The 20966-nt window shown below is 35.6% G+C and overlaps 1 protein-coding gene across 1 annotated transcript in view; it reads left to right on the forward strand.

Annotated features, from left to right (window-relative positions):
* LOC139588741 (3'-5' RNA helicase YTHDC2-like) overlaps positions 1–20966 on the forward strand; it is a 34702-nt gene that overhangs the window by 2108 nt on the left and 11628 nt on the right. The window contains exons 3-24 of the mRNA XM_071424335.1: positions 24–220; positions 1973–2169; positions 2814–2980; positions 5776–5878; positions 7050–7206; positions 9029–9136; positions 10256–10404; positions 10777–10912; positions 11297–11423; positions 11684–11749; positions 12691–12869; positions 13042–13138; positions 13218–13305; positions 13391–13471; positions 14441–14523; positions 15562–15667; positions 15802–15921; positions 16275–16547; positions 16986–17112; positions 18039–18244; positions 18664–18859; positions 19925–20034. Of these exons, the coding sequence (XP_071280436.1) occupies positions 24–220; positions 1973–2169; positions 2814–2980; positions 5776–5878; positions 7050–7206; positions 9029–9136; positions 10256–10404; positions 10777–10912; positions 11297–11423; positions 11684–11749; positions 12691–12869; positions 13042–13138; positions 13218–13305; positions 13391–13471; positions 14441–14523; positions 15562–15667; positions 15802–15921; positions 16275–16547; positions 16986–17112; positions 18039–18244; positions 18664–18859; positions 19925–20034 (3073 nt within the window). The remainder of the gene's footprint in view (positions 1–23; positions 221–1972; positions 2170–2813; positions 2981–5775; positions 5879–7049; positions 7207–9028; positions 9137–10255; positions 10405–10776; positions 10913–11296; positions 11424–11683; positions 11750–12690; positions 12870–13041; positions 13139–13217; positions 13306–13390; positions 13472–14440; positions 14524–15561; positions 15668–15801; positions 15922–16274; positions 16548–16985; positions 17113–18038; positions 18245–18663; positions 18860–19924; positions 20035–20966) is intronic.

The raw sequence follows: 20966 nt of genomic DNA on the forward strand, positions 1-20966 counted from the left end.
ATGCCTTTTTTTCTTTCTCCCAGAAAAGGAGCAAATCGGTACCTAACCGTAAGAAAAAAGGATGGATCAGAACTCAAACGTGCAGTAATGAGTTGTGCCTTAACTCCTGGTACAAAACACAGTATTTGTACTTTAATTCGAAATTTTCCTGTCACAAATAAAGAACGAACAGAACTTCTGCCAAAGACAGAACAAGGAAATGCATATGCTGTTGAATCTGGTAGGTTCAGTGTGTCTTGTCAATATGGACATGGACTTATCAATCAATACTACTTGAAAAAACAACCCACAACCCAACCCCAAAACAAACCCCTCTATTTTCTGTCTCTTCTGTCCTAACTCTTCCTTCTAAGCAAGCCTTATCATTTTCTTGTCTTGTAATTGTTAATATAGGATCTTTTAAAACCCATGTCATAGGATGCTCATGCAGTCAAGTCACCCACGTTGCAATGTCTACCCTGTGTCAAGTTAATTTTGATTTCTTTGAGACAATTTCAGACAGATTTTTTTTTTAAATACCGTTGTGAAATGTGTATTCCTGCAAGTTCCATGGGGTACGATTAAGGAGACATCACTCTGTGTAAGAATATCCTTAAGAGAAAATGAGACTGTCTGTTGTGCTTGTAGGAATTCATGTCCTTGATAAAATAAGGAGTTCATATTTTGTTTTGTCATCTAAAATAGATTCGGTCTGTAAGAGCTATTAAGTAAACTCGGGCTAATATATAAACTTCTTGATTTCTTGAGTATATAAAGTCCTCTGGAAGACAAACTTCTGATAAAAGATAGGTTTTTTAAATAATGCTTTTAACGTGGTTGTTGCCTTAAAGTCACGTTTGTAAAAGTTATGTTGTGTTTCTGTGTAAAAAGCTGGATGTAGTAAACAAAGAACATAGCAGTATGCTTTGTTTAAAGGGATATTTCTCATTAATTGTGTTCGTGCTTTAAGTGCTTCCTTTGCTAGTTTTCTTTCTCCATTCTTTCATTTGTTTAATAGGATTGTTTAGTGAGCAGAGGGAAACTATAATAAAAGTACCAAAAAGCAATTTCTTAGGGATATAGGGTATAAATTAATGAATAGTGTAAAATTTATCTTTCTTTACGTCTCCAGAATGCTCTTTGGCTCTTTTAATCTGTTAGTCTGTGTCTGTCTTGGTAATACAGTGTTTAGAATTTAACACATGAATCTGTTAATAGCAGTAAATAATTGCATTATGCCTATATAATTGCATTGACAGTGAGCTTCTCATTCTTGTGGAAAATAATTATTAAGGAATTGTAGAGTAGCATTTAAGATACTGATGTTGAAGTAGCCTCCTCAGAAGACTGCAGGTTTTTTACCTACTTACGCATTGCTTTCTGATACATCACACTGCTGTGTGGCTCCTGGGCTCTCATTACATCATGTTTCAATTAGTACCTGTTAAGACAAATCTTATGGACTAGACTGTTAGGTTATTTAAGACTGACTGAAAGGAGGTCTTAAAAGACAAGTAAGGATGTGAAAGAAGGCATGTTAATCACAGTAAAGTTGTCTTTTTGTTGGAAAACACACTTGTCACTTTGGAATAACTTAAATGTTTACCTCTCCGGTGGATTTCTGTAGGCAGAAATCCTTGAGATGGGAATGTGTAAACAGATACAAAGGCCAAGGCTTTTTTTCTCTGATTTAGTTTCTATTTCTCTTTAAGCTTTTCAAGCCTTTTTATAACTTGAGCAATGTACTGTGATGATTCAGTTTAATACTGTGATAATTCAATTTAAAATTTCTATGTAAGTAAAAAATTTGAACTATATTTATTTCAAGCACCATAACAGGACATGTTACTGTGAAAACCACTTCTAAATATCTCACGGGTTTCTCACTTTATCAACAGGGATGCTAATAAAAGCAGAAATGTTAATTTTTAAGTACAATTTTAACCAGTGTTTTAGTGACCTTCCTTTATAATTTATTGACTTCTTTTCACAGAAAACAAAGAAGTGAAGACAAGTGGACGACTTAGTGATGGTATCCCCCAGGTTCCTGTGAAAAGAGGGGAATCAGAGTTTGATTCTTTCAGGCAATCACTACCAGTTTTTGAAAAGCAGGAAGAAATTGTTAAAATAATAAAGGACCATAAAGTTGTTTTGATTGTAGGAGAGACTGGATCAGGAAAAACCACTCAAGTACGTTTTAGTGAAATAAAAAACATAACAGTATTTATACCAAACTGATGCCAAATCTGTAATATTTTTGTAATAAGGAATTTTTTTATTCTAGTTCTAAGGATTTTGTTTTCCTGTATGGTTCAAAGTCTAGTGTTCCAGTTAACTTTTTTGCTTTTGCAGTACTAAACCAGTAGATACATATTTAAAGCATAAAATATTCTGCACAATTATCTGATGGATATCAGCTATTCTTTAAAATAATCATAGAATATTGAAGGGAAAGTAGCTACAGTTTTGTATGCCCTTTTCCTTCTAAAGCTAGTTCCTGGTATCTGGAGTATTATTGTTTTACAGTGAAAGATTGTCTGCAAGGGTTTTTTATATAGATTTCCCTGAAGCGGAGGAGAGAACTTCAGCCTTTGTTTGTTTGGTTGGGTTTTCTTGTTTTTGTTGCTGTGTTTTGTTTGAAGGAGATGAAACTTAATAGACGAAATTGACTTTTCTGGCCTTTTTTACCACTTCAGGTATATTTGCAATGATAATCCTATTGTGAATAATTTTACAATGTGTGTGATACTGAGGTGTAGTTAAATTGTTTAATTGTCATAAAAAAGTTATGAGTCTATCAAACTAAAAAGTACATTTAAACCACTTCTTTACAGATCCCCCAGTTTATTCTTGATGACTGTCACAAAAATGGAACTCCCTGCCGTATATTTTGCACTCAGCCAAGACGTTTGGCAGCACTTGCTGTGGCTGAAAGAGTGGCAGCAGAAAGAAGAGAAAAGATTGGCCATACAATTGGTTATCAGATCCGATTAGAAAGCAGGTACTGATGACATTTTTTAAAGTCAGTTGATCTGGTATTAATGTTTTGTGTCTTGGTTATGTAAACAACAGAGTATTTGGTTTACAGCCCAGTAAAATATCACTGTGTAGGATCAGTAGGATGTGTTATTTTGGGTAATGAATGTTTAAGAGTTGAAAAGGATGTTTTTTCTCCTGTATTACACAGTTTCATGCAGTGAGTTGTTCTATGGAACTGAACTGCAAGTGCTTTCTCTTGATTTCTTCTAGGGAGTATGTGTGTGGATATCCTTGTCCTCTGTACTTTTAACATCGATAGATCCAAAAATTCTGCAAGATTTGAAAATAGCTAGGAAGACCAGCATGCTGTGACAAAAGTGATGTGGGGAGAGTTTACAGGGCAGAGAAGAGGGAAAACAACAAAATTGGAAAGTGAACAGTGATGTTGAGCTTTAACAATCTACTTTGGGTTAAATTTACTCTGTTTCATCTTTTATTTTTAAAACAAAAGCAGAAATTCTAGATGACCTGAGGAATTTGCTCCTAAAATAGAGTAGGGTTTCTAAAATCTTTGAATTGTGTAAATAGTGGGATTTTCAGGAATGGGCAGCAGCTGGGATACAAGTGAGAGGAAGATGGCAAAAGAGTAGCATTTAAGTTATGTTGCTTATATGGATGAAGATAATACATTTCTAATGAAAATGAATGCACTTCAACAGCAAAGCCAAGTTGAAGAATTTTGTTACGCATACTGAAGGCCACAAGGCTAGAAGAAGAGCATTAGAAGATTAGAAGAGCAAGTAAAGATTAATTGCAAGTAAGGGGGATATTATTGTGTGGAAGAATTATGCTGTATGAAGAAAACAAAGTGTAGGTCAGCTGGAAGAATTACTGGAAGCAGTGCAGAAGAACCAAAGACTTCACTTGAGAAAGAGCAAAAGGGAGAGATGGCACTATTTCCATTGTGGCAAAAAATGTTGGATAGAAGTGTTTGCAGTAACACAGAAATGTGTTTTTTTATGTTTTAGTGTCTATTAGACAGCAGGGCTGATTTCTAGAAGGCTGATGTAAAAGAGAGAAGAGATTAAAAAAGTAAAGCACTTCCATCTGGTATGTGTTCCCTGAATTCAACATGTAAGAGTATTTTTGAATTGAAAAAAGAATTACATACTTGAAATAGAGACATATGTATGTGTGTTCCTTTGTTTAGTACTCTACAGTTTTCAGTACTTACAGTGTCAGTGTTGGAGGAAGTAATTGCTGTTTTTACTTGCACAACTAGCACAGGTAGTTGGTACTTTTAAAGAACTTTAGATTCTTGAAAAATCAAAGCATATGAAAAGGTTCAGCTTATCTTTGAGATTCAGTCAAGTATAAGCTTATCTTTGAGATTCAGTCAAGTATAGTGTATTGTGTTTGTATAGCAAAGTTTTGGTAGTGAGGGGGGTGTTTTTTGTGAGAAGAAGCTTGCCATGTATGTGATAAAGCCTCTGGCATGTGGCTATAAGAGACGCCCACCTCTAGCCGAGGCTGAGCCCATCGGCAACAGTGGGCTTGACTCTGGAGCAGCATATTTGAGAAGAAAATCTGCACAGCAGTAGAAAGAGAGGATTGCGAATATTTGAGGGGAATAGTTCTGCAGACACCAAGGTCAGTGCCAAAGGAGTGGCACGAGGTGCTCCAGGTGCCAGAGCAGAGATTCCTGTGGTGAAGACTATAGTGTGGGAGGATGTTCCCCTGCAGCCCATGGAAGTCCACAATGGAGCAGTCCACCTGCAGCCTGTGGAGGACCATAATACTAGAGCAGGTGGTTGTCCAAAGGAGGTTGTGACCCTGTGGGAAGCCTGTGCTGGAGCAGGCTCCTGAGAGGACATGTCAGGACATGTGGCCCTACAGAGAGTGGAGTTTTCACTGGAGCAGTTTTGCTGATGGGACTTGTGAACCCATGGCAGTCCCATGCTGGAGCAGTCTCTTCCTGAAGGACTGCACCACATGGGAGGGACCTACACTGGAGCAATCTGTGAAGAGTGTGAGAAATCCCCCCTGTGAGGAGGAAGGAGCAGCAGAGACAACATGTGAATTGACCACAGCTTCTGTTCCATGTCCCCCTGTGTACTGAGGGGTAGGAATTAGAGAAAAATGGAAGTTAAACCTGGAAAGAAGGGCAGTGTGGCAGGAGGTCTTGTAACATTTGATTCTATTTCTCATTATCCTACTTGGATTTAATTGGTAATACACTAAACCTAGTTGTGCAAGTCAAGTCTGTTTTGCCCATGGTGGTAACTGGTGAGTGATCTCTCCCTGTCCTTACCTTGACCCTTTAACTTTTTGTTGAATTCCTTCTCCACTGTCCAGCTGAGAAGGAGAGGGATAGAGCAGTCTGAGTGGGTGCCTGGCATTCAGCCAAGGTCAACCTACCACATGTAGACAAAGACTATATCTGAGGGCATTTGTAAGAATTGTAACCTGTTTTTTCAAGGCAGTCCACACTGGATTTTCCAGTAAATTAATACAACAACATGGCGAGGTTCTCCAGATTTTGTTTCACTTGCTTATTAATTTAGAAAAAATTAATCTCTCCTTGTTTATTAATCACTTGTCTGAAACTTTTGAGCATTAGCACTAAGAATCCTTAAGAACTCTTAGGGAACAGGCATAGTTTATAAACAAACAGTATGCGTGAACTCTTTGGTGACAGAACTGTGATTCCACTTCTGGTGAGGAGCCCTTCAATCTTTAATTTTCAGTAAATAGTGGAAAGCTAGCAGCATTTAAGTGGTGAAAAAAGCAGAAGCATCTTTGTTCACTGTTCACTAGGGTTTCTCCAAAGACACTGGTAACCTTTTGCACTAATGGCATACTGCTTCGCACGTTGATGGCAGGAGACAGCACCCTATCAACCGTGACACATGTCATTGTGGTAAGGACCTTGTATTTCATGTGAGGTGGAGCAGGATGTATTGTTTCTTAATTGGAAGATGAGGCCCTAGTTTTCTGTATTAATTTGATGGACATTTAAGGTTTTTCTGTTAAGTTAGAATCTGAATTAACTTTAAAGAGTTACTGATTTTTTTATTGTAACATGCATATTTTTCTGTGGTTTGTTGTTTTTTTCTTGTAAATGCATCTTATATTAGGTTTTTGTCAACAGTTAATTTTGGAATTGTGATGGGATTGTGGAGGTAGAGGTCAAAATTTTTCTGAATTTCCTCTGTCAGCAGAAAAGCCTTAGGAAGGTTCAATACAAGTGTGTCAGAATTTCTGCTATCATGTACTTGATTTTGCAGTACCAAGTTTGCAGTCCCTTTGTTTGCCCAATGTTTTCAACATAAAATGTAGTCTAATTTCTAGAAATTATTTATGTTCATGTATGATTATGTGAACTTCCTGTTGTGGAGTTTGATAAGTCAGTGGAACCAGAATGTTTACTGCAAGTTCTCCACTGCTGAAAAAGAAAAAAACCATGGTAAGTTTAGGTGGCTGTCCGTTTACCAAGGAGGAAAAAAGCAGAAGAATGGTTTGTGCATTCTTGACTTCAGCCTGCAAATCTTGTTCTTGATTCATACATTCGGAATATAAAACTAAACAGCAGATAGGCAAAGATGATTAATCAGACATGTGCCTTAATGATTAGCTTTGTGCATAATTTATTTGATCTAAGAAAACGATATTTTTTATCATTATGTGGTATCATAATTTTTTAAAAATTCTTATCAGTTGTGAAGGGTAATTTTATTGAAATAAGATTTTAGTATTTGCAGTTTGTGGCTTTATCTTGAAAATGAGATTCAAGTGCAAGAGTTAGGGAAGTTTCTGATGCTCCTTTTGATCTCTGAAATTAAGGTCTCTGATAGGTTGTTCATTACAGTGCAATCTACTCTGATACCATTATAAAACTTTTTGAAGGTTTTTTTTTTTACTTTTAAGTTTTTAAAAAAATCCTTCTTAAGTTAAACTTAAGCATTTTAATACCTCTGCAATGCACCACCAAATTACATGTTTTAATTAAAAAAAAATCATATTTGTGAAAAGTTATGATCTTGGATCTGTGATGTTGAGACATTCTTTTTTTTTGCTTTTCTTTCATACAGGATGAAGTACATGAAAGGGATAGGTTCAGTGACTTCTTGCTTATAAAACTGAGAGATGTGTTGCAAAGCCAAGCTAATTTAAAACTAATTATTTCTAGTGCTGCTCTAGATGCAGACCTCTTTATTAGGTATTTTGGATGTTGCCCAGTAATACACAGTAAGTATTTAAGTAAACTCTGAAATCTCAGTATACCTGCCTTGAGGCTCCTAGATCTTAACTGATCTGTACCAAACCGTTCTGAGTAAAGGCAGGTGATAAATACACTTACAGTTACCAGCAGTGGTTGTTCCTTGTTTACTTATGTTTGTTATTTCTTAACTATTTGCATCTACCTCAGAGGGAATTGTTTTAATCAATGGATATTCTGTAAATGCAGGGATGTCCTGGTCCCGTCTATGTTCAGTTCAAGGAGAAGGTTCTAAAATGCTGGTCTGCATAGCGATACAGACCCTAGCATTTACAAGAGTGTGATATCTATTAGTATATTCCAGTAGATTGTAGTTCTGGTTTCAGAGATTGCTACTAGTTAGAAGATAAAACTCACATAACTATATCTATTCATTTCAGAAATGCAGTCCTAGGCAAATTGGGATATATGTTTTAATCATATGATTCTTTGCTTTGTTTAGAATTTTTTACACAAGTCATTGGTTAATTTTATGGGATGTTAATGAGAAAGCACTATTTTTTCTTATTTACACATAAAAGTGTTCATTTCTGGTTTTCAGGTTTAAATTATTGCCTAGAAAAATAAGGCTTGCAGCTTGTTGGAGGCATGAATCTGGAAGTTACACTTGATTTTAATATTTGCTAATTTTTTTTGGAGGGAAAAAACCTCGTTGTAATTTTTGTGTGGCTTTCCAGTTTACTTTTTTTGCAGCTTCTCATCCTTTTAGATTAATAGATTTATTTTAGAAATTCTGGCTACTGTCTCTTTCTTCAGTTTACTGCAGTGGTTATACTATTATCACATACTGGACTTCACAGGATAATCACAATTGAAAAGATGCTTTTTCCAATTTTGCTAATTTAAGAGTGAAGAAAAGAGGGTTTAGATACTTTATCCATTAATATAATGAAAAAGCTTTGATTCTTCAGCAGTATAGTTGACACAATCCTGACCACAGAAACCAATATTTTTTAGTTGTGAGTTTCTGTAGAACACAGAATTTGTGATTAGTGTTAGAAGACTTCCTTTATGACAGCTTCTGTAAATTTGTGAACTGTAGCTGGTTCTTTCTGAGGGAGAGATAAGTCCTAGGTGATCTGAACTTAGTTGTGGTAAGTGTCTGCTAAGGAACCTAAAATAGATATGAGTTCTTCCTATGTAGAAACATAATTTGATATCCATAAATAAGGTCTAGAAAACAGTGATGTTAAAAGAGAAATCAGAGTAAGTTCTTAGGAGAGAAAGAGCATGGGAAGTGGTCAGCAAAGAAAGCCAAAATTGGCTGCAGTAATTGAGGACACTGAGAGAAGTCCATCTTCTTGTATACTTCTCATGAAAGGAGGTAGTGTCTGAATACAGACATGGCAGTCTGCTCGTGGGATCTTACACTAAAACTGTCTTAATTGCTCTTACATTGAGTAATTCAGGTGGCTGGCACAGTGAATTTTTCTTTGTACGCCTAAACAAAAGTGACTATTTTCTTCTCATTTGATAAAATTGCAGTAAATAACTGTCAATCTTACATCTCTTGCTATTCACACTTAATAGAATTGAAGAAGTTAATGAAAAACATGATATGCACCTGACATTTCCTTTTTGAATTTTTTTTTATGTCCCAGTCACTTAAAGAAGATAATCTCAAGTGAAGATACTCTTACAAGACCTTCCAAGGAATATAAGAATTCATTAAATCTGGCCCTAATCATGTTTAATATACTTTCCTGTCTGTAAAAACTATTTTTAAGAATTAATGTTCTTAATGCAAAGCTTGGGAATATCTAATCTTTCTTGAATTATTTCTACTTTTAGTCCAAGGAAGACCTTTTGAAGTTAAAGAGATGTTTTTGGAGGACATTTTACGAAGTACTGGGTATACAAACAAAGAGATGGCAAAGTACAAAAAAGAGAAGCAGCAAGGTTGGTGGACTTGTTAATTGTTATGTCTTGACAATGACTCTACTTGATTGATTGATTGAACAAGTAAAATGATTCTCTGTTAAAATTCTAAAGTCAGATTTTTAAATGAGACAATTAGATGGCGGCACGTATCTTTAAAACTCTGTGTTTACATTGTTGATTTAAATTGTGATTGAAAAAAAGTATTTTTACTTTCAGTGGTTATATTCTTAACTTTCTTTAGTTGATAAATTTTATATTTTTTCCTAATTATTATGAAGTAGAATTACATAATGTGGGGCTTTGCCCGCATGAACACTATAGAAACATAAGATACAATATGCGGACATTTAGGCACAAATTTAAATGTGGCCATTAGAGAATGCAGGATTTTGTATGTCTTGCACAGAGGTGCTTTCCACTATTAACATTTTTAAGTACATTCTGCAGACATGGATGCATTTAACATATTTAGGTCAAGGAACAGTAACTCCTTGTTACTCCTCCAGTAACACTTGAACCAAATATAGGGGATTCTTTTCAATTGATTAGGTATTTGGGTATATTGATCACAATATTTGAGAAATTTTTCTGACAGCTGAAAGTAATTATCTTCATGAGTATAAAAAAAAATTTGAAAAGGCCAATCCCAAAGCTGTAACATGCAGTCCTAACTACATATTTATCATGATGCTCAGCTCTGATCACTGTAGGTAGAAAAGCTCAGTTGGGGCACTGATGGCTTCTACTGTTTCTTTTACTGGTACGCAAAAATTAGTTGTTACATGCAAGAGTTATATCGCTGCTCTTTGGCATTTCACTTGTGGAGGAACATCTGGATTGAGAATTGTGTAGAAGCTACTTAGGAATCTCATTTGAATACAGCAAGTTGCAGGCTTAGTGGTTTAAGCAACCAAGTGGTATTTCTTACCTTGTTCTCTATAGTAGATTTTTGCCATGGTGCACTTTAGGTGCTCTTAATCATGGAATTTATATTGGACTGGTAACAATGTTCTAGATTAAATAAGAGATCAAACAGTTTAAACTTTGTAATTAGATACTGCAATTTTTTTTAACTGAAATTAATGGATAATTAGGATGGCTGTAAAACTTTCCATGGAAATCCTTTATGCATTGCAGAAGAAAAACAGCAAAGCACTCTTACTGAGTGGTGTGCTGCTCAAGAAAATAATAGTAAGCTGGAACCTGAGAGACCAAGGTTTGTCCCAAGAGCAGCTGAAGAGTGTAGTCTTTTGGGTGACAATGGTGACACAGTATTTAATCAACTGGTAAGTTTTTCCTTTTGTTGGAAAATGTGTTTAAATCTGCTTTAAAAGCTGTTTTCCAAAGATACTAGTCCTGTAGAATTTCTTGAAGGGTATTAACATATCTTATAGATGATTTTTTTGAAGTTACCAAGAACTACTCTAGCCAAAGTGTGCTTTTCACTTAAAATGGTTTGTGCACAACTTCTCTTCAGCTTAAATAGCTGAACTGCCATTGCTTAAAGTACTTGCATGGTACAACAAATGCTTTAACTGGTACCTGAATGCTGATTGCTACTTGGAAAAGCAACTGTTCAATTTTTTCATGTGTAATATAGGAGAATAAAGATAAATCTTGGAAGACATCTATCTTTCAATACTGTTTTTCCTCTTCAGACTGAAAAAGATGCAAATTGCCTTGAACTATGGTTAATAAAAGAAATGGATTCTCGTCTTTCTGACATCTGGTTGCATAAAGATATTGATGCCTTTGCTCAGGTGTTCCATCTCATTTTAAATGAAAATGTCAGTGGTAAGTCTGTCATCTTATAACATAAGAAAAAAGCAATAACAAATGAGTTGAATTTCTGTGGCTGCTTTATCTCCAGTTTCAAGTGTTGCTAGGTTTGAATTGATGCCTATTGGAAAAGTGAATAGAATTAGCAGAATTAATGAATTGTTTAGTTATTTTTTGTTTGTACTTGGTTTGAAGTATTAACAGATGTTACAGTGTGTCACAAGTAGTGTTAAATTCATGCAAACTGAATGGTGGGATGAAGTCAGAAAACAAATTCTCTCTGGCCTAGATTTTAAAAGTCATGTAAGCCACATTCATACCACATTTAGGTGAAAAAGTAAGAATGTTTTTATCTGGTTTGCTGGTTTATTTGTTTATTAATTTATTTGTAATTCTCAGTTGATTATAGGCACAGTGAAACCAGCGCGACTGCATTAATGATTGCTTCAGGGAGAGGCTTTTTGAGTCAAGTAGAGCAGCTGATCAGTATGGGAGCAAATATCCACTGCAGATCTTCTAATGGCTGGTAAAAACAAACAGACAAACCAAAACACAGATTCATTTGTCAATATACAAATGAGAAAGAATTTTCTTCAACATTTAAACCAATTGCTAACTTAATAGACTACTATATGCAATAGTAAATTTTGACATTCAAAGCATTTTCTAATTTCTGTTTATCACATTTTATTCTGGAAATTATAAATTGCATTCTTAATTCAGAGTCTTAGGCTGTGTGTCTTTTGAAGTGAGAAGTTTAAAAAAGATTTCTGTGTATTTTTTCAGGATGGCTGTGGACTGGGCTAAGCACTTTGGACAGACCGAGGTTGTTGACCTGTTGGAATCCTACAGGTAAGCTATAACTACTTTGCAGAAACAGTTGAAGGGAAATGTTGAAGGGAAATTGGAATTTTGTCTTCTAATCAGAACAATTTTTAGCTTTTTATGCCTTTAAATCTGACCTAAATAGCAGGATTTATTTGAGACCAGGAATGTTTCAAAAAGATGCTCTTAAAAAAAAAAAAAACGGTGTTTTTATTCAGTGTATTTCATTGATTATGTTTGCAAATCCTAGGATAAATATAGTTAGAGTTGTGTAGACTTCTTTCATATTGTTATTTTTTATCATTTTGATGTGGGCATTGCTATCATGATTATATATCTAGGCAGGATATGAATATACTGACTTAGATAAATAGAGATAATGATTCTACCGTTTACCATTTTAATGTAGATGCTTATTTAGGAAACAAACCTGTTGTTTTTTATCTATACATTGTTGTCAATACATAGTAGCCATATTAAAGAAATTTAATACAAGTAACATTTACACTAGGTCATTTAAGAATTGGTTTCTGATTACCTTACAGTTATAGTTCAGTTATCATTTGGTAGAGACCAGTGTTTTTATAGCACTTTTTAGTGTAGTTTTCATTTGTGTAGTACCTGTTCATGTGAGGAAAACATTTGGGCAAACATTTCTTTTAAATACTTTTTATTTAACAGGTAAACATGTAGTGTCTTTATACTTTGAATTCTGGCGCTTTGCTTATGGCTGTGTTTCAATAAAGAGTAAGAAAAGTAAAGTTATGCTAAAAATTGAAGTTTCATGCTTTGTTGGATTACACTTAAATCAGTGAGCAGTAATAGTATTTTGAAGATGCTGTTCTGCTACTCTTTAAAATTTAAATTTGAAAGGAGTAGTCTTGGTGTTGATCTAAGTTTACTTACTGGCTGAATGCAAACCTGAAACAAGCGGACTTGACTCTGGTCTGTGCATTTTTCTATTTTAGTGCTTCAGCAGGATTTGGAAATCTGGATGAAAGTTCCCTGGTCCGAACAAGTGGTAGTGACCTTAGTGCAGAGGACAGAGAGCTGTTGACAGCTTATCATCACAGTTTTGATGATGAAAAAGTGGATCTTGACCTTATTATGCACTTACTTTATAACATCTGTCATAGTTGTGAGACCGGTAAGTATGAACACACACTCCCAATAGATGACTGTACTTTCAGCCTTTGATGAATTGTGCCCTTCTTTTGGAAACACTAAATAGGTATGCTACCAAATGCTACTCTGCACAGTACTGATGTGTATTTTAAGTGAATTTGCTGCTTAACTCTGCCAACCCCCTTCTTTTTCAGGAGCGATTTTAATATTTCTTCCTGGATATGATGAGATAGTTAGCCTGAGGGACCGTATTCTATTTGATGACAGGAGATTTGCTGACAATGCGCACAGGTAAAGTCTCTGGTTCCTATGGTCGAGGTTTTCATTGTGTCTTTAAAAATACTTAAATGTACTCTTTGTCTTGTACTAGATACCAGGTTTTCATGCTTCATTCAAATATGCAGACTTCGGATCAGAAGAAAGTGCTTAAAAGTCCACCTCCTGGTGTGCGCAAAATAGTAAGTTTTAGAGCACTTTATCAGATACCGTATGAATCTCTTTTGTCTTTGCTTTTAACTACAGTTTTGGTTGTTTTATTTGCAGATTCTTTCTACAAATATAGCAGAAACCAGCATAACAGTCAATGATGTTGTATTTGTTATTGACTCAGGCAAGGTGAAAGAGGTATGATTGGTTAAAACTTTCTCTGACAAGTAAACTTCCTAGTGTTATTCTACAATACATAATAGGTAAATTTTAGAGGACTGTTTTCTTATAGTAGGCTGACAGCTAGTGCATGTCAAGTAACAAAGATCACAGAGGTTTTGACATTTATTTTATGACAAATACTGTAAATAATTAGCTTTTGATAAACCTTGTAAAAACTGTTGTAGATTGATATGCTAATGTAGTTTTTTTAATTTATAGTTTCTGTTGGTTGTTTTAAACAAGTCCATCTGTTTAGACCACCAACATCCTGAGACTTAAGAGAGCACTGGGAGTTCCCTTTGTCCTACTATTGTGTCAAGTCCAAATCAAAGCCATTAAGTGTTTAAGTATTGCTTATGATGTGTTGAATGCCCATTCACAAATTACGTGTGAAGGAAAGGAGATACAGTATGATGAGGTAGTTTAAGACCTATGTCTTTGAAAATGAAGTTGGATTTCATAGAGGAAATACATGCCAAATTTCTAAAGTTGCTGTGGTAATACAGTTTTTCTGTAACTTTGCATCAAATGTAAGAAAATAAGGATGTGATTTCCAAGTGAGACAAAGAAGACTTTAATCAATACAACAACATGTTTTTTTCCTGATTTGTGATAATTCAAAATACAGTCTGTATTTTGATTTTATTGATTTTGTAATAAATTTGATATATATGATATAATTTTATTCATTCAAAAATACCTCCTGAGACTAGAAAGAAAACTTCAATTTAGGAAACTATGGCACAAAGATAATGCAAAACATACATTATCAATTCAATTGAAAGGAGGTACTTCAGAGCATACCTTTGTGCCAGAAGCTGCTGATGTTTGTTAAAATTATTCTTTCTATTTTTCAAAGAACTTCTGTTAAAAGCTTAATAATAACTTCTTATATCATGTATCATGGTTAATCATGGTTTTATGTTCCTTGCTGTGCTTTTATAGAAGTCTTTTGATGCACTGAGTTGTGTTACAATGCTGAAGATGGTGTGGATTTCAAAAGCCAGTGCTATCCAGAGAAAAGGCAGGTAATAAATGCTTCATACTGATTTTTATTTTGCAGATATCCACCATCCCATATATTAAGAGTAAATTGCAAACCTATAGCAGCCACACTGGGTAATTTTTCTAGGCTAGTCCAGTGTCATGTTGAACAATGGCTAATACTTCTTCTCTGCAGTAAACAAAGAGTCAGCATGTATTTTCTTGGACTGATTTCCCAAGATACAGAGAAGCAGCACTCAAGAATGTCCCAGAACTTATATTAGGTCTAGGTTGTTGTCCCCTGTGAACTTAATTTCTCTTTCTGCCATGTAGCACCAGCAGCCACAGTAACTTGTCTGTGGGCAAAGGAGTGCCTACTGCTCATTTTTAATTGATATCCTAGCATCCCTTTTTTAGAAGTGACACAGAGCAGTGATTCCTTATTGACCAGCTCCAGAGTATTCATGACTTTGGATATTCACCAGGATGCTCAAGATCATATTCTTCCCAGCGCAGTGAGTTATAGGCTGTCTATGTGAGTAGACAGCAAAAAATGCCCGTTTGGAGATAAAATGTTGTCATTATCCTCCAGGTTTTTAAGCATGAATTGTGAGCATTTGCTGTCTCTGTTCCTTCATTCACATGTTTTTCAGTCTTCATTTTACAATTTACATCTAGACTTCTAACTGGGGAATTTAAAGAGGAAGAAACAAAGTTTCCAACTTAGGTTCCCTATGGCAAAAGATGACTGAGGTTTGGATTGATCTCAAGTTAGCAAAATTGCATCACTTTATTTAGATAGGTCTTGCTTTTTTTTTTTTTTTTGTCCAGATTTTTCTTATAATAAAATTATAAGTATTTTCTTATAATAAAATTATATAAATTTCCACACTGTCAAAAATAATGTACTGGAAAACTCTTTTAATTCATGTGAGGGACTTCCTCTTAACAACAAAATTACCATTCTCTTAGACCTTCTTCTGCAATTGCATTCTAAGTTTTTGTGGGTTGTTTTTTGTTTGGTTGGGTTTTTATAAAAAAGAAACTCCAATTTTCACAGCTTCCCACATTTTATTTTCCAGGGCTGGGCGCTGTCAGCCTGGAGTCTGTTTTCGTCTCTTCAGTAGGCTCCGATTTGAGAATATGTTGGAATTTCAGACTCCAGAACTTCTAAGAATGCCACTTCAGGTGTGTGTTCACTTAGAAGTTACAACTTCTAAAAAATGTATTATCACCAGACCATACTAATAACTCCAAAAAGGTGTGTAAGTATTTTCTCTTTCCCAAACCTTAATAGTATTTTTCTTCTTTTTAATTTGCAGGAGCTTTGTTTACACACAAAACTTCTGGCTCCAATTAATTGTTCAGTTGTTGACTTTCTTTTGAAAGCTCCTGATCCTCCACCAGCTTTCATTGTGAAAAATGCTCTGCAAATGCTCAAGGTCAGCAGAGGAATACAATTTAGATGGGATTTATGTTTAATTAGTATTTGTGGTGTGGTAACAGATTTTACTGACTTTTAATTGTACTGAAAGTCTTGTTCACTTACTTAAGGATGCTTTGAATTTTTGTTTGTTTTCATTTTGTGTGTGTGTGTATGTATTTTTCCATGTTAAAGGAAGGGACTACTGTAAAATCTTAATTGAAACTAGTTTGACTTGCTTCTTTAGTGTTTGGGAGCAAATCCAGGTGATGTAATTAATATCTTTTCTGCTTTCATTGTAAATTAATTTTGCCCCCTTACCCCTTCTTCCCCTTTTCCCTACATCCCCACTTTTTTTCTTTTTTCAAACAGACTATAGATGCCATGGACCCTTGGGAAGATCTCACTGAACTTGGTTATCATCTCACTGAATTGCCAGTGGAGCCACACCTCGGTAAAATGGTGTTGTGTGCCGTTGTTTTGAAGTGCCTGGATCCTGTCCTGACCATTGCCTGTGCTCTTGCCTACCGAGACCCTTTTGTGCTGCCCACGCTGGCCTCTCAAAAGCGTGCGGCCATGCTGTGCAGGAAGTGTTTCACTGCGGGAACCTTCAGCGACCACATGGTGCTTCTCAGGGCTTTTCAGGTATCCTTTCATAACAAGGACTGTTCACACATCAGAGTAAATGACCTACCAGCCAAACTGGACATAGAGTGGTAGATTGTGGCCTTGCTGTATATTGGACTCACATTCTGAGGGAGACATTTTGTGTGACCTTTTCAAACCTGATTAAATTCTGTAAGTTCCAGCAAGATGCCACTTTATATCCTGTTACATGGGTAACTTAAAATAGCGACCTTGACATAGTGATCTCGATAATAACATAATGAACTTAAAATAAATTAATTATCATTATATTTCAGTGAGGGAATGGGAAAAAAAAATCTAGTAGTTAAATAAATCAGGTTCGATACATTTACTTTGGTTAATTTTAGTGACATAAATGTAGCTTTTAGAACTCTGCATTTTTGAATTTTAGATATTTAAATTAGTAGGCAAATGTTAAAAAATTATTCTTTACAGGCATGGCAGAAGGCACGCAGTGATGGCTGGGAGAGAGCCTTCTGTGAAAAGAACTTCCTGTCTCAAGCCACAATGCAAATCATCGTAGGAATGAGAACACAGTTGCTTGGTCAGCTTAGAGCCTCAGGTAAATATGTTAGAAAAAGTTCTAACATAATTTTAGAGTTAAGTGTTTACAAATTGTAAGGAAAGTAGTGTTTACTTGTCATTTTCCTTCCTATTGTTGAAAAAGACCAGTACATATTCATGCTGGGCATGGGGGAGATGGTAGGGTAAGAAAATGTGGCTGGGGAACAGCAGGCATAACTGAAAGCACCCTGATTGTTCAACATCTTGCTGTCTTGCAGTGTGAGACATGTTTCCTTGGGTTTTTATGTTCTAGTAAATTTTTTCCTGATGCAGTTGTTAAAATGAGTTCAGACCCTAGGTTCTGAGGCAGAGTCAGTTAATTTCAGGTCAAGCTGGATGTCCCTGGAGAGTGTCCTGAATAATGAAATCCCTTTATCCCTTACTGTCAGTGTGCCTGATCTTCACGTGCCCTGCTTGTTCCTTGCATGCTTCTCTTGATCCAATGGCAGTTTATGGTCTGGGGTCTTCCACTAACTCAGTGTAGGCAGCCCATCACCTGCTCTTATATTACAGCTTCAGCCAGCCTTGGGCCACTTCCAAGGTCTCATCCTTTATCCAGAGATATCTTATACTTCCCCTGCTTAGCTGTTCAGGCTAACAAACAGTTCACCTGCACTATATTTAAAGTTCACCTACTCTAGGTTTTAGGCAGGGTCCACTCATGCTAAGTTGTAATCAAGTTGCAATTAAATTACACAATTTCTAATATTCTGTTAAGAAGTATTGTAAAAAGTAGTTCTATTTTGCATTAGTATGAAACCCCTTATCAGGAAGGAGTTCAGTGTAAGGGTGCTGTTAATGTTGGCAGTTGTGAAAAATGCAACTAATTTGTAGTTTATTTAATTTTTGTTTTTCAAATTCCTTTTGAGAAGCAAAAAAGATACAAGCAAATATAACACAGTTTTGATCTCCTTCTTTCTTCAGGTTTTGTTAGAGCCAGAGCAGGAGCTGATATTAGAGATGTTAATGCTAACTCTGAAAACTGGGCTGTAGTTAAAGCTGCCTTAGTGGCTGGGATGTATCCCAATCTCGTGCATGTAGACCGAGAGAGCCTGGTTTTAACTGCACCAAAGGAGAAGAAAGTGCGATTTCATCCAACCTCTGTTCTTAGTCAACCTCAGTATAAAAAGGTAAAGACACTTTGAACGTTTTAGGAAATATTTTTTCTGGCGGGTGGTAGAATGAAAAATTGGAGTTGATGTATTTTTCCAGTATTTCAGTTAGTCGTGCTAAGTGGAACAAGACAAAATATTAAAAGAAAAAGCTAGTTGTATAAGTATTTGGATGAGGTAACAATCTCTGCTTATTGTTATGAAGAAAAAGTTCTGCTCTGAAACTGATACTTCTTTAGATCCTCTTTTAAAGCAAAATATTTTTCTTCAAGGTGATAGGATAACTTTTAAGTCTGGTTGAATATACTTGAGCTTTTCTTGTGTATGTAAATATTTATGTATTTATTTCTACATACATAAAGTAGGAACTAAGTTTAAAATTTATTTTAATGACACATAGATGATAAAATAACCTAGTCTTATTTGCTCTTGCACAGATTCCCCCAGTGAATGGCCAAACTGCAGCTGTTCAGGCACTCCCTACAGACTGGCTGATATACGATGAAATGACGAGAGCTCACAGGATAGCAAACATCAGGTGCTGTTCTGTTGTAACACCCATCACTGTGGCTCTCTTCTGTGGACCAGCTAGGTTACCAAGTAATGCTTTACAGGCATGTTCATCCTGTCAAGGTATACCAGAGTCTGGATTTGGAATGTTTGTGTTGATATTATACTAGTATGTGATTTGGAAAACTTATTTTGCAAGTCTATTTTCTACATAATTTGGCTATTTCTTGAAATACAGAGCTATATATAGTTTCTGTAGCTGTTCAGGAATAATTTGTAGGCTGTGTAACAAATGTCTTGAGTTTTGTGAATCCTTGTACGATTCTGGAGTCTCAGAAATTACAGTATAGTTTTCAAAAAAATAAAAAATGTAACCAAAATGTTTAAAGACAGTACTAATGCTGAGAAATGTAGTATGTATATTTTTTCTACAGCCTAGTTTATTTGATACTTTGAACCGGATGATTCAAACTGAATAATATAGTTACAGTTAATGTGGCAAATAATCATATTGCTTTCAGTTGACACATGCATTTTAAAGATTATTTTCTACTGATAACTTTTAATGTCAATTAGCCAAATTATTAGCTAGAAGTAGTAGACAATTTATTAAAATTTCCTTTTTTCATATTTAAATGGCGTGCTGTAAGAATAGAAGCAAAAATAATCTTATCTGTTGTCAGTTCTGTAGAAATACTAGCTTGAAGTAAGAGTCCAGGCTGACTTTCCTGATTGCTCCGAAACTGTTACCCTTAAAATAATGTTAATGCTGATTGAATTGCACTTTGAAAAAGGAATCCTAAATAGCCATGTGCATTTATATTTTTTTTTCTTAATCGTTATACTAAGATAGAAAGTATAGAGCAATATGTGGTTTTACAAACAACTTCAGGCAAAACTTTGATAATGGCTTGTTATTGGTGAAATGAAAGAGTCAGATCACATCAGTATGGGTGTTTATGTAGTAGGGCTCTTAGGAGGTCTGGGAACCTGGTCTTCTAACTGATGCAAAGACCTTCCCTGGGATGTATATGCAGAAATGAAAAAGTGTGTTTACAAATGTTTACATTTTAAGTGAAAATTTAGAAGGAAAATTAGCTTATTGCTGGTAATATAGTGATGTTCGAGTTTTTGTATGTGAATGTAAATAATACAGAAATGTTAATGCATTTTTTATACTTAATTCAGGAGACAGGGTATCCAGTGGTAGCAGTGACAGTGAGATGGAGGACAGAACAACTTCTAATGTATCATTACTGAAGCTAGATGAATGGCTCCACCTCAAACTGGACTCTGAAGTACGTAATCTATCACTTCCATGCTTGTTTTGTGTAGAAGAATATTTATGCCATACCATCCTAAAAAGATTCTTAAAATAGTTGGATAGCCAAAGATTTGCTGGAAGAATGGCTATTGTGATCCCTTCAAGTCTCTCAAATTTACAGGAAAACACACCATCTTTTAGTTAACTTTTATTTCATGAGTTCAGTAAGAAATATGAAAAACACACAAACACGGACTCAATCTTCTTTTGCCCATGCTAGTCATTTGCGTGAATTCACATATTCAACATCCAAGTTGTAGGGCTTCCTATGGATTGATACAACCCATAACTCTTAAATCTTGCACCTGTGAGCAAAAAGGAAGAAAGAATTAGTTACCTAGCCAACTGCAAGTGTTCATCCTTCTTCCTCTGTCATGGTGCGGCTGTCCTACATATCACACTGGGAAGCAGGAAATCCTCAGCAGTCAGCTGCTGTTGGATTTGCTTCAGAAGCAGTTTGGGTATCTGATGTTTTATGATTTCCAGCCTGGCAGTTTGATCCATTTCCATAAGTTAGGAGATTCTAAAGAAACTGCCAGACAAAAGAAAATGGCTGCAGGGAGCAGCAAGGTGCAGGAGTAGTGGCTGTATAATGGCTCTTCTGCTGTTTGTGGTCACCTGTATTGCCTGTGTGGTTCTCCCAGCACACAAGACCATAGCTTGAGCTGGGTTAGACAAAATTTGAGCAGGAGCTGAGAGAACAGTAAAAATGGCATATTGTGTATGTCCTCTTCTGAGAGGATGACTTAAGTTGCTTGACTAAAATGGAGCACCTGAAACTGGAGCTGCTGAAAGAAAATTGCTGTCAGGTTTTATAAAAAGAAGAAAAGAGCCCTAGCCTTTGAGGATACAAGTCTTCTGGTTATTGCAAAGCTCTGATTGTGTTAGAAGGTAGAGTAACCAGAG

This window comes from Agelaius tricolor, unplaced genomic scaffold, assembly GCF_023055355.1.
Source record: "Agelaius tricolor isolate 1412-34295 unplaced genomic scaffold, bAgeTri1.0.p SCAF_4, whole genome shotgun sequence".
In the NCBI taxonomy this organism is placed as follows: Eukaryota; Metazoa; Chordata; class Aves; order Passeriformes; family Icteridae; genus Agelaius; species Agelaius tricolor.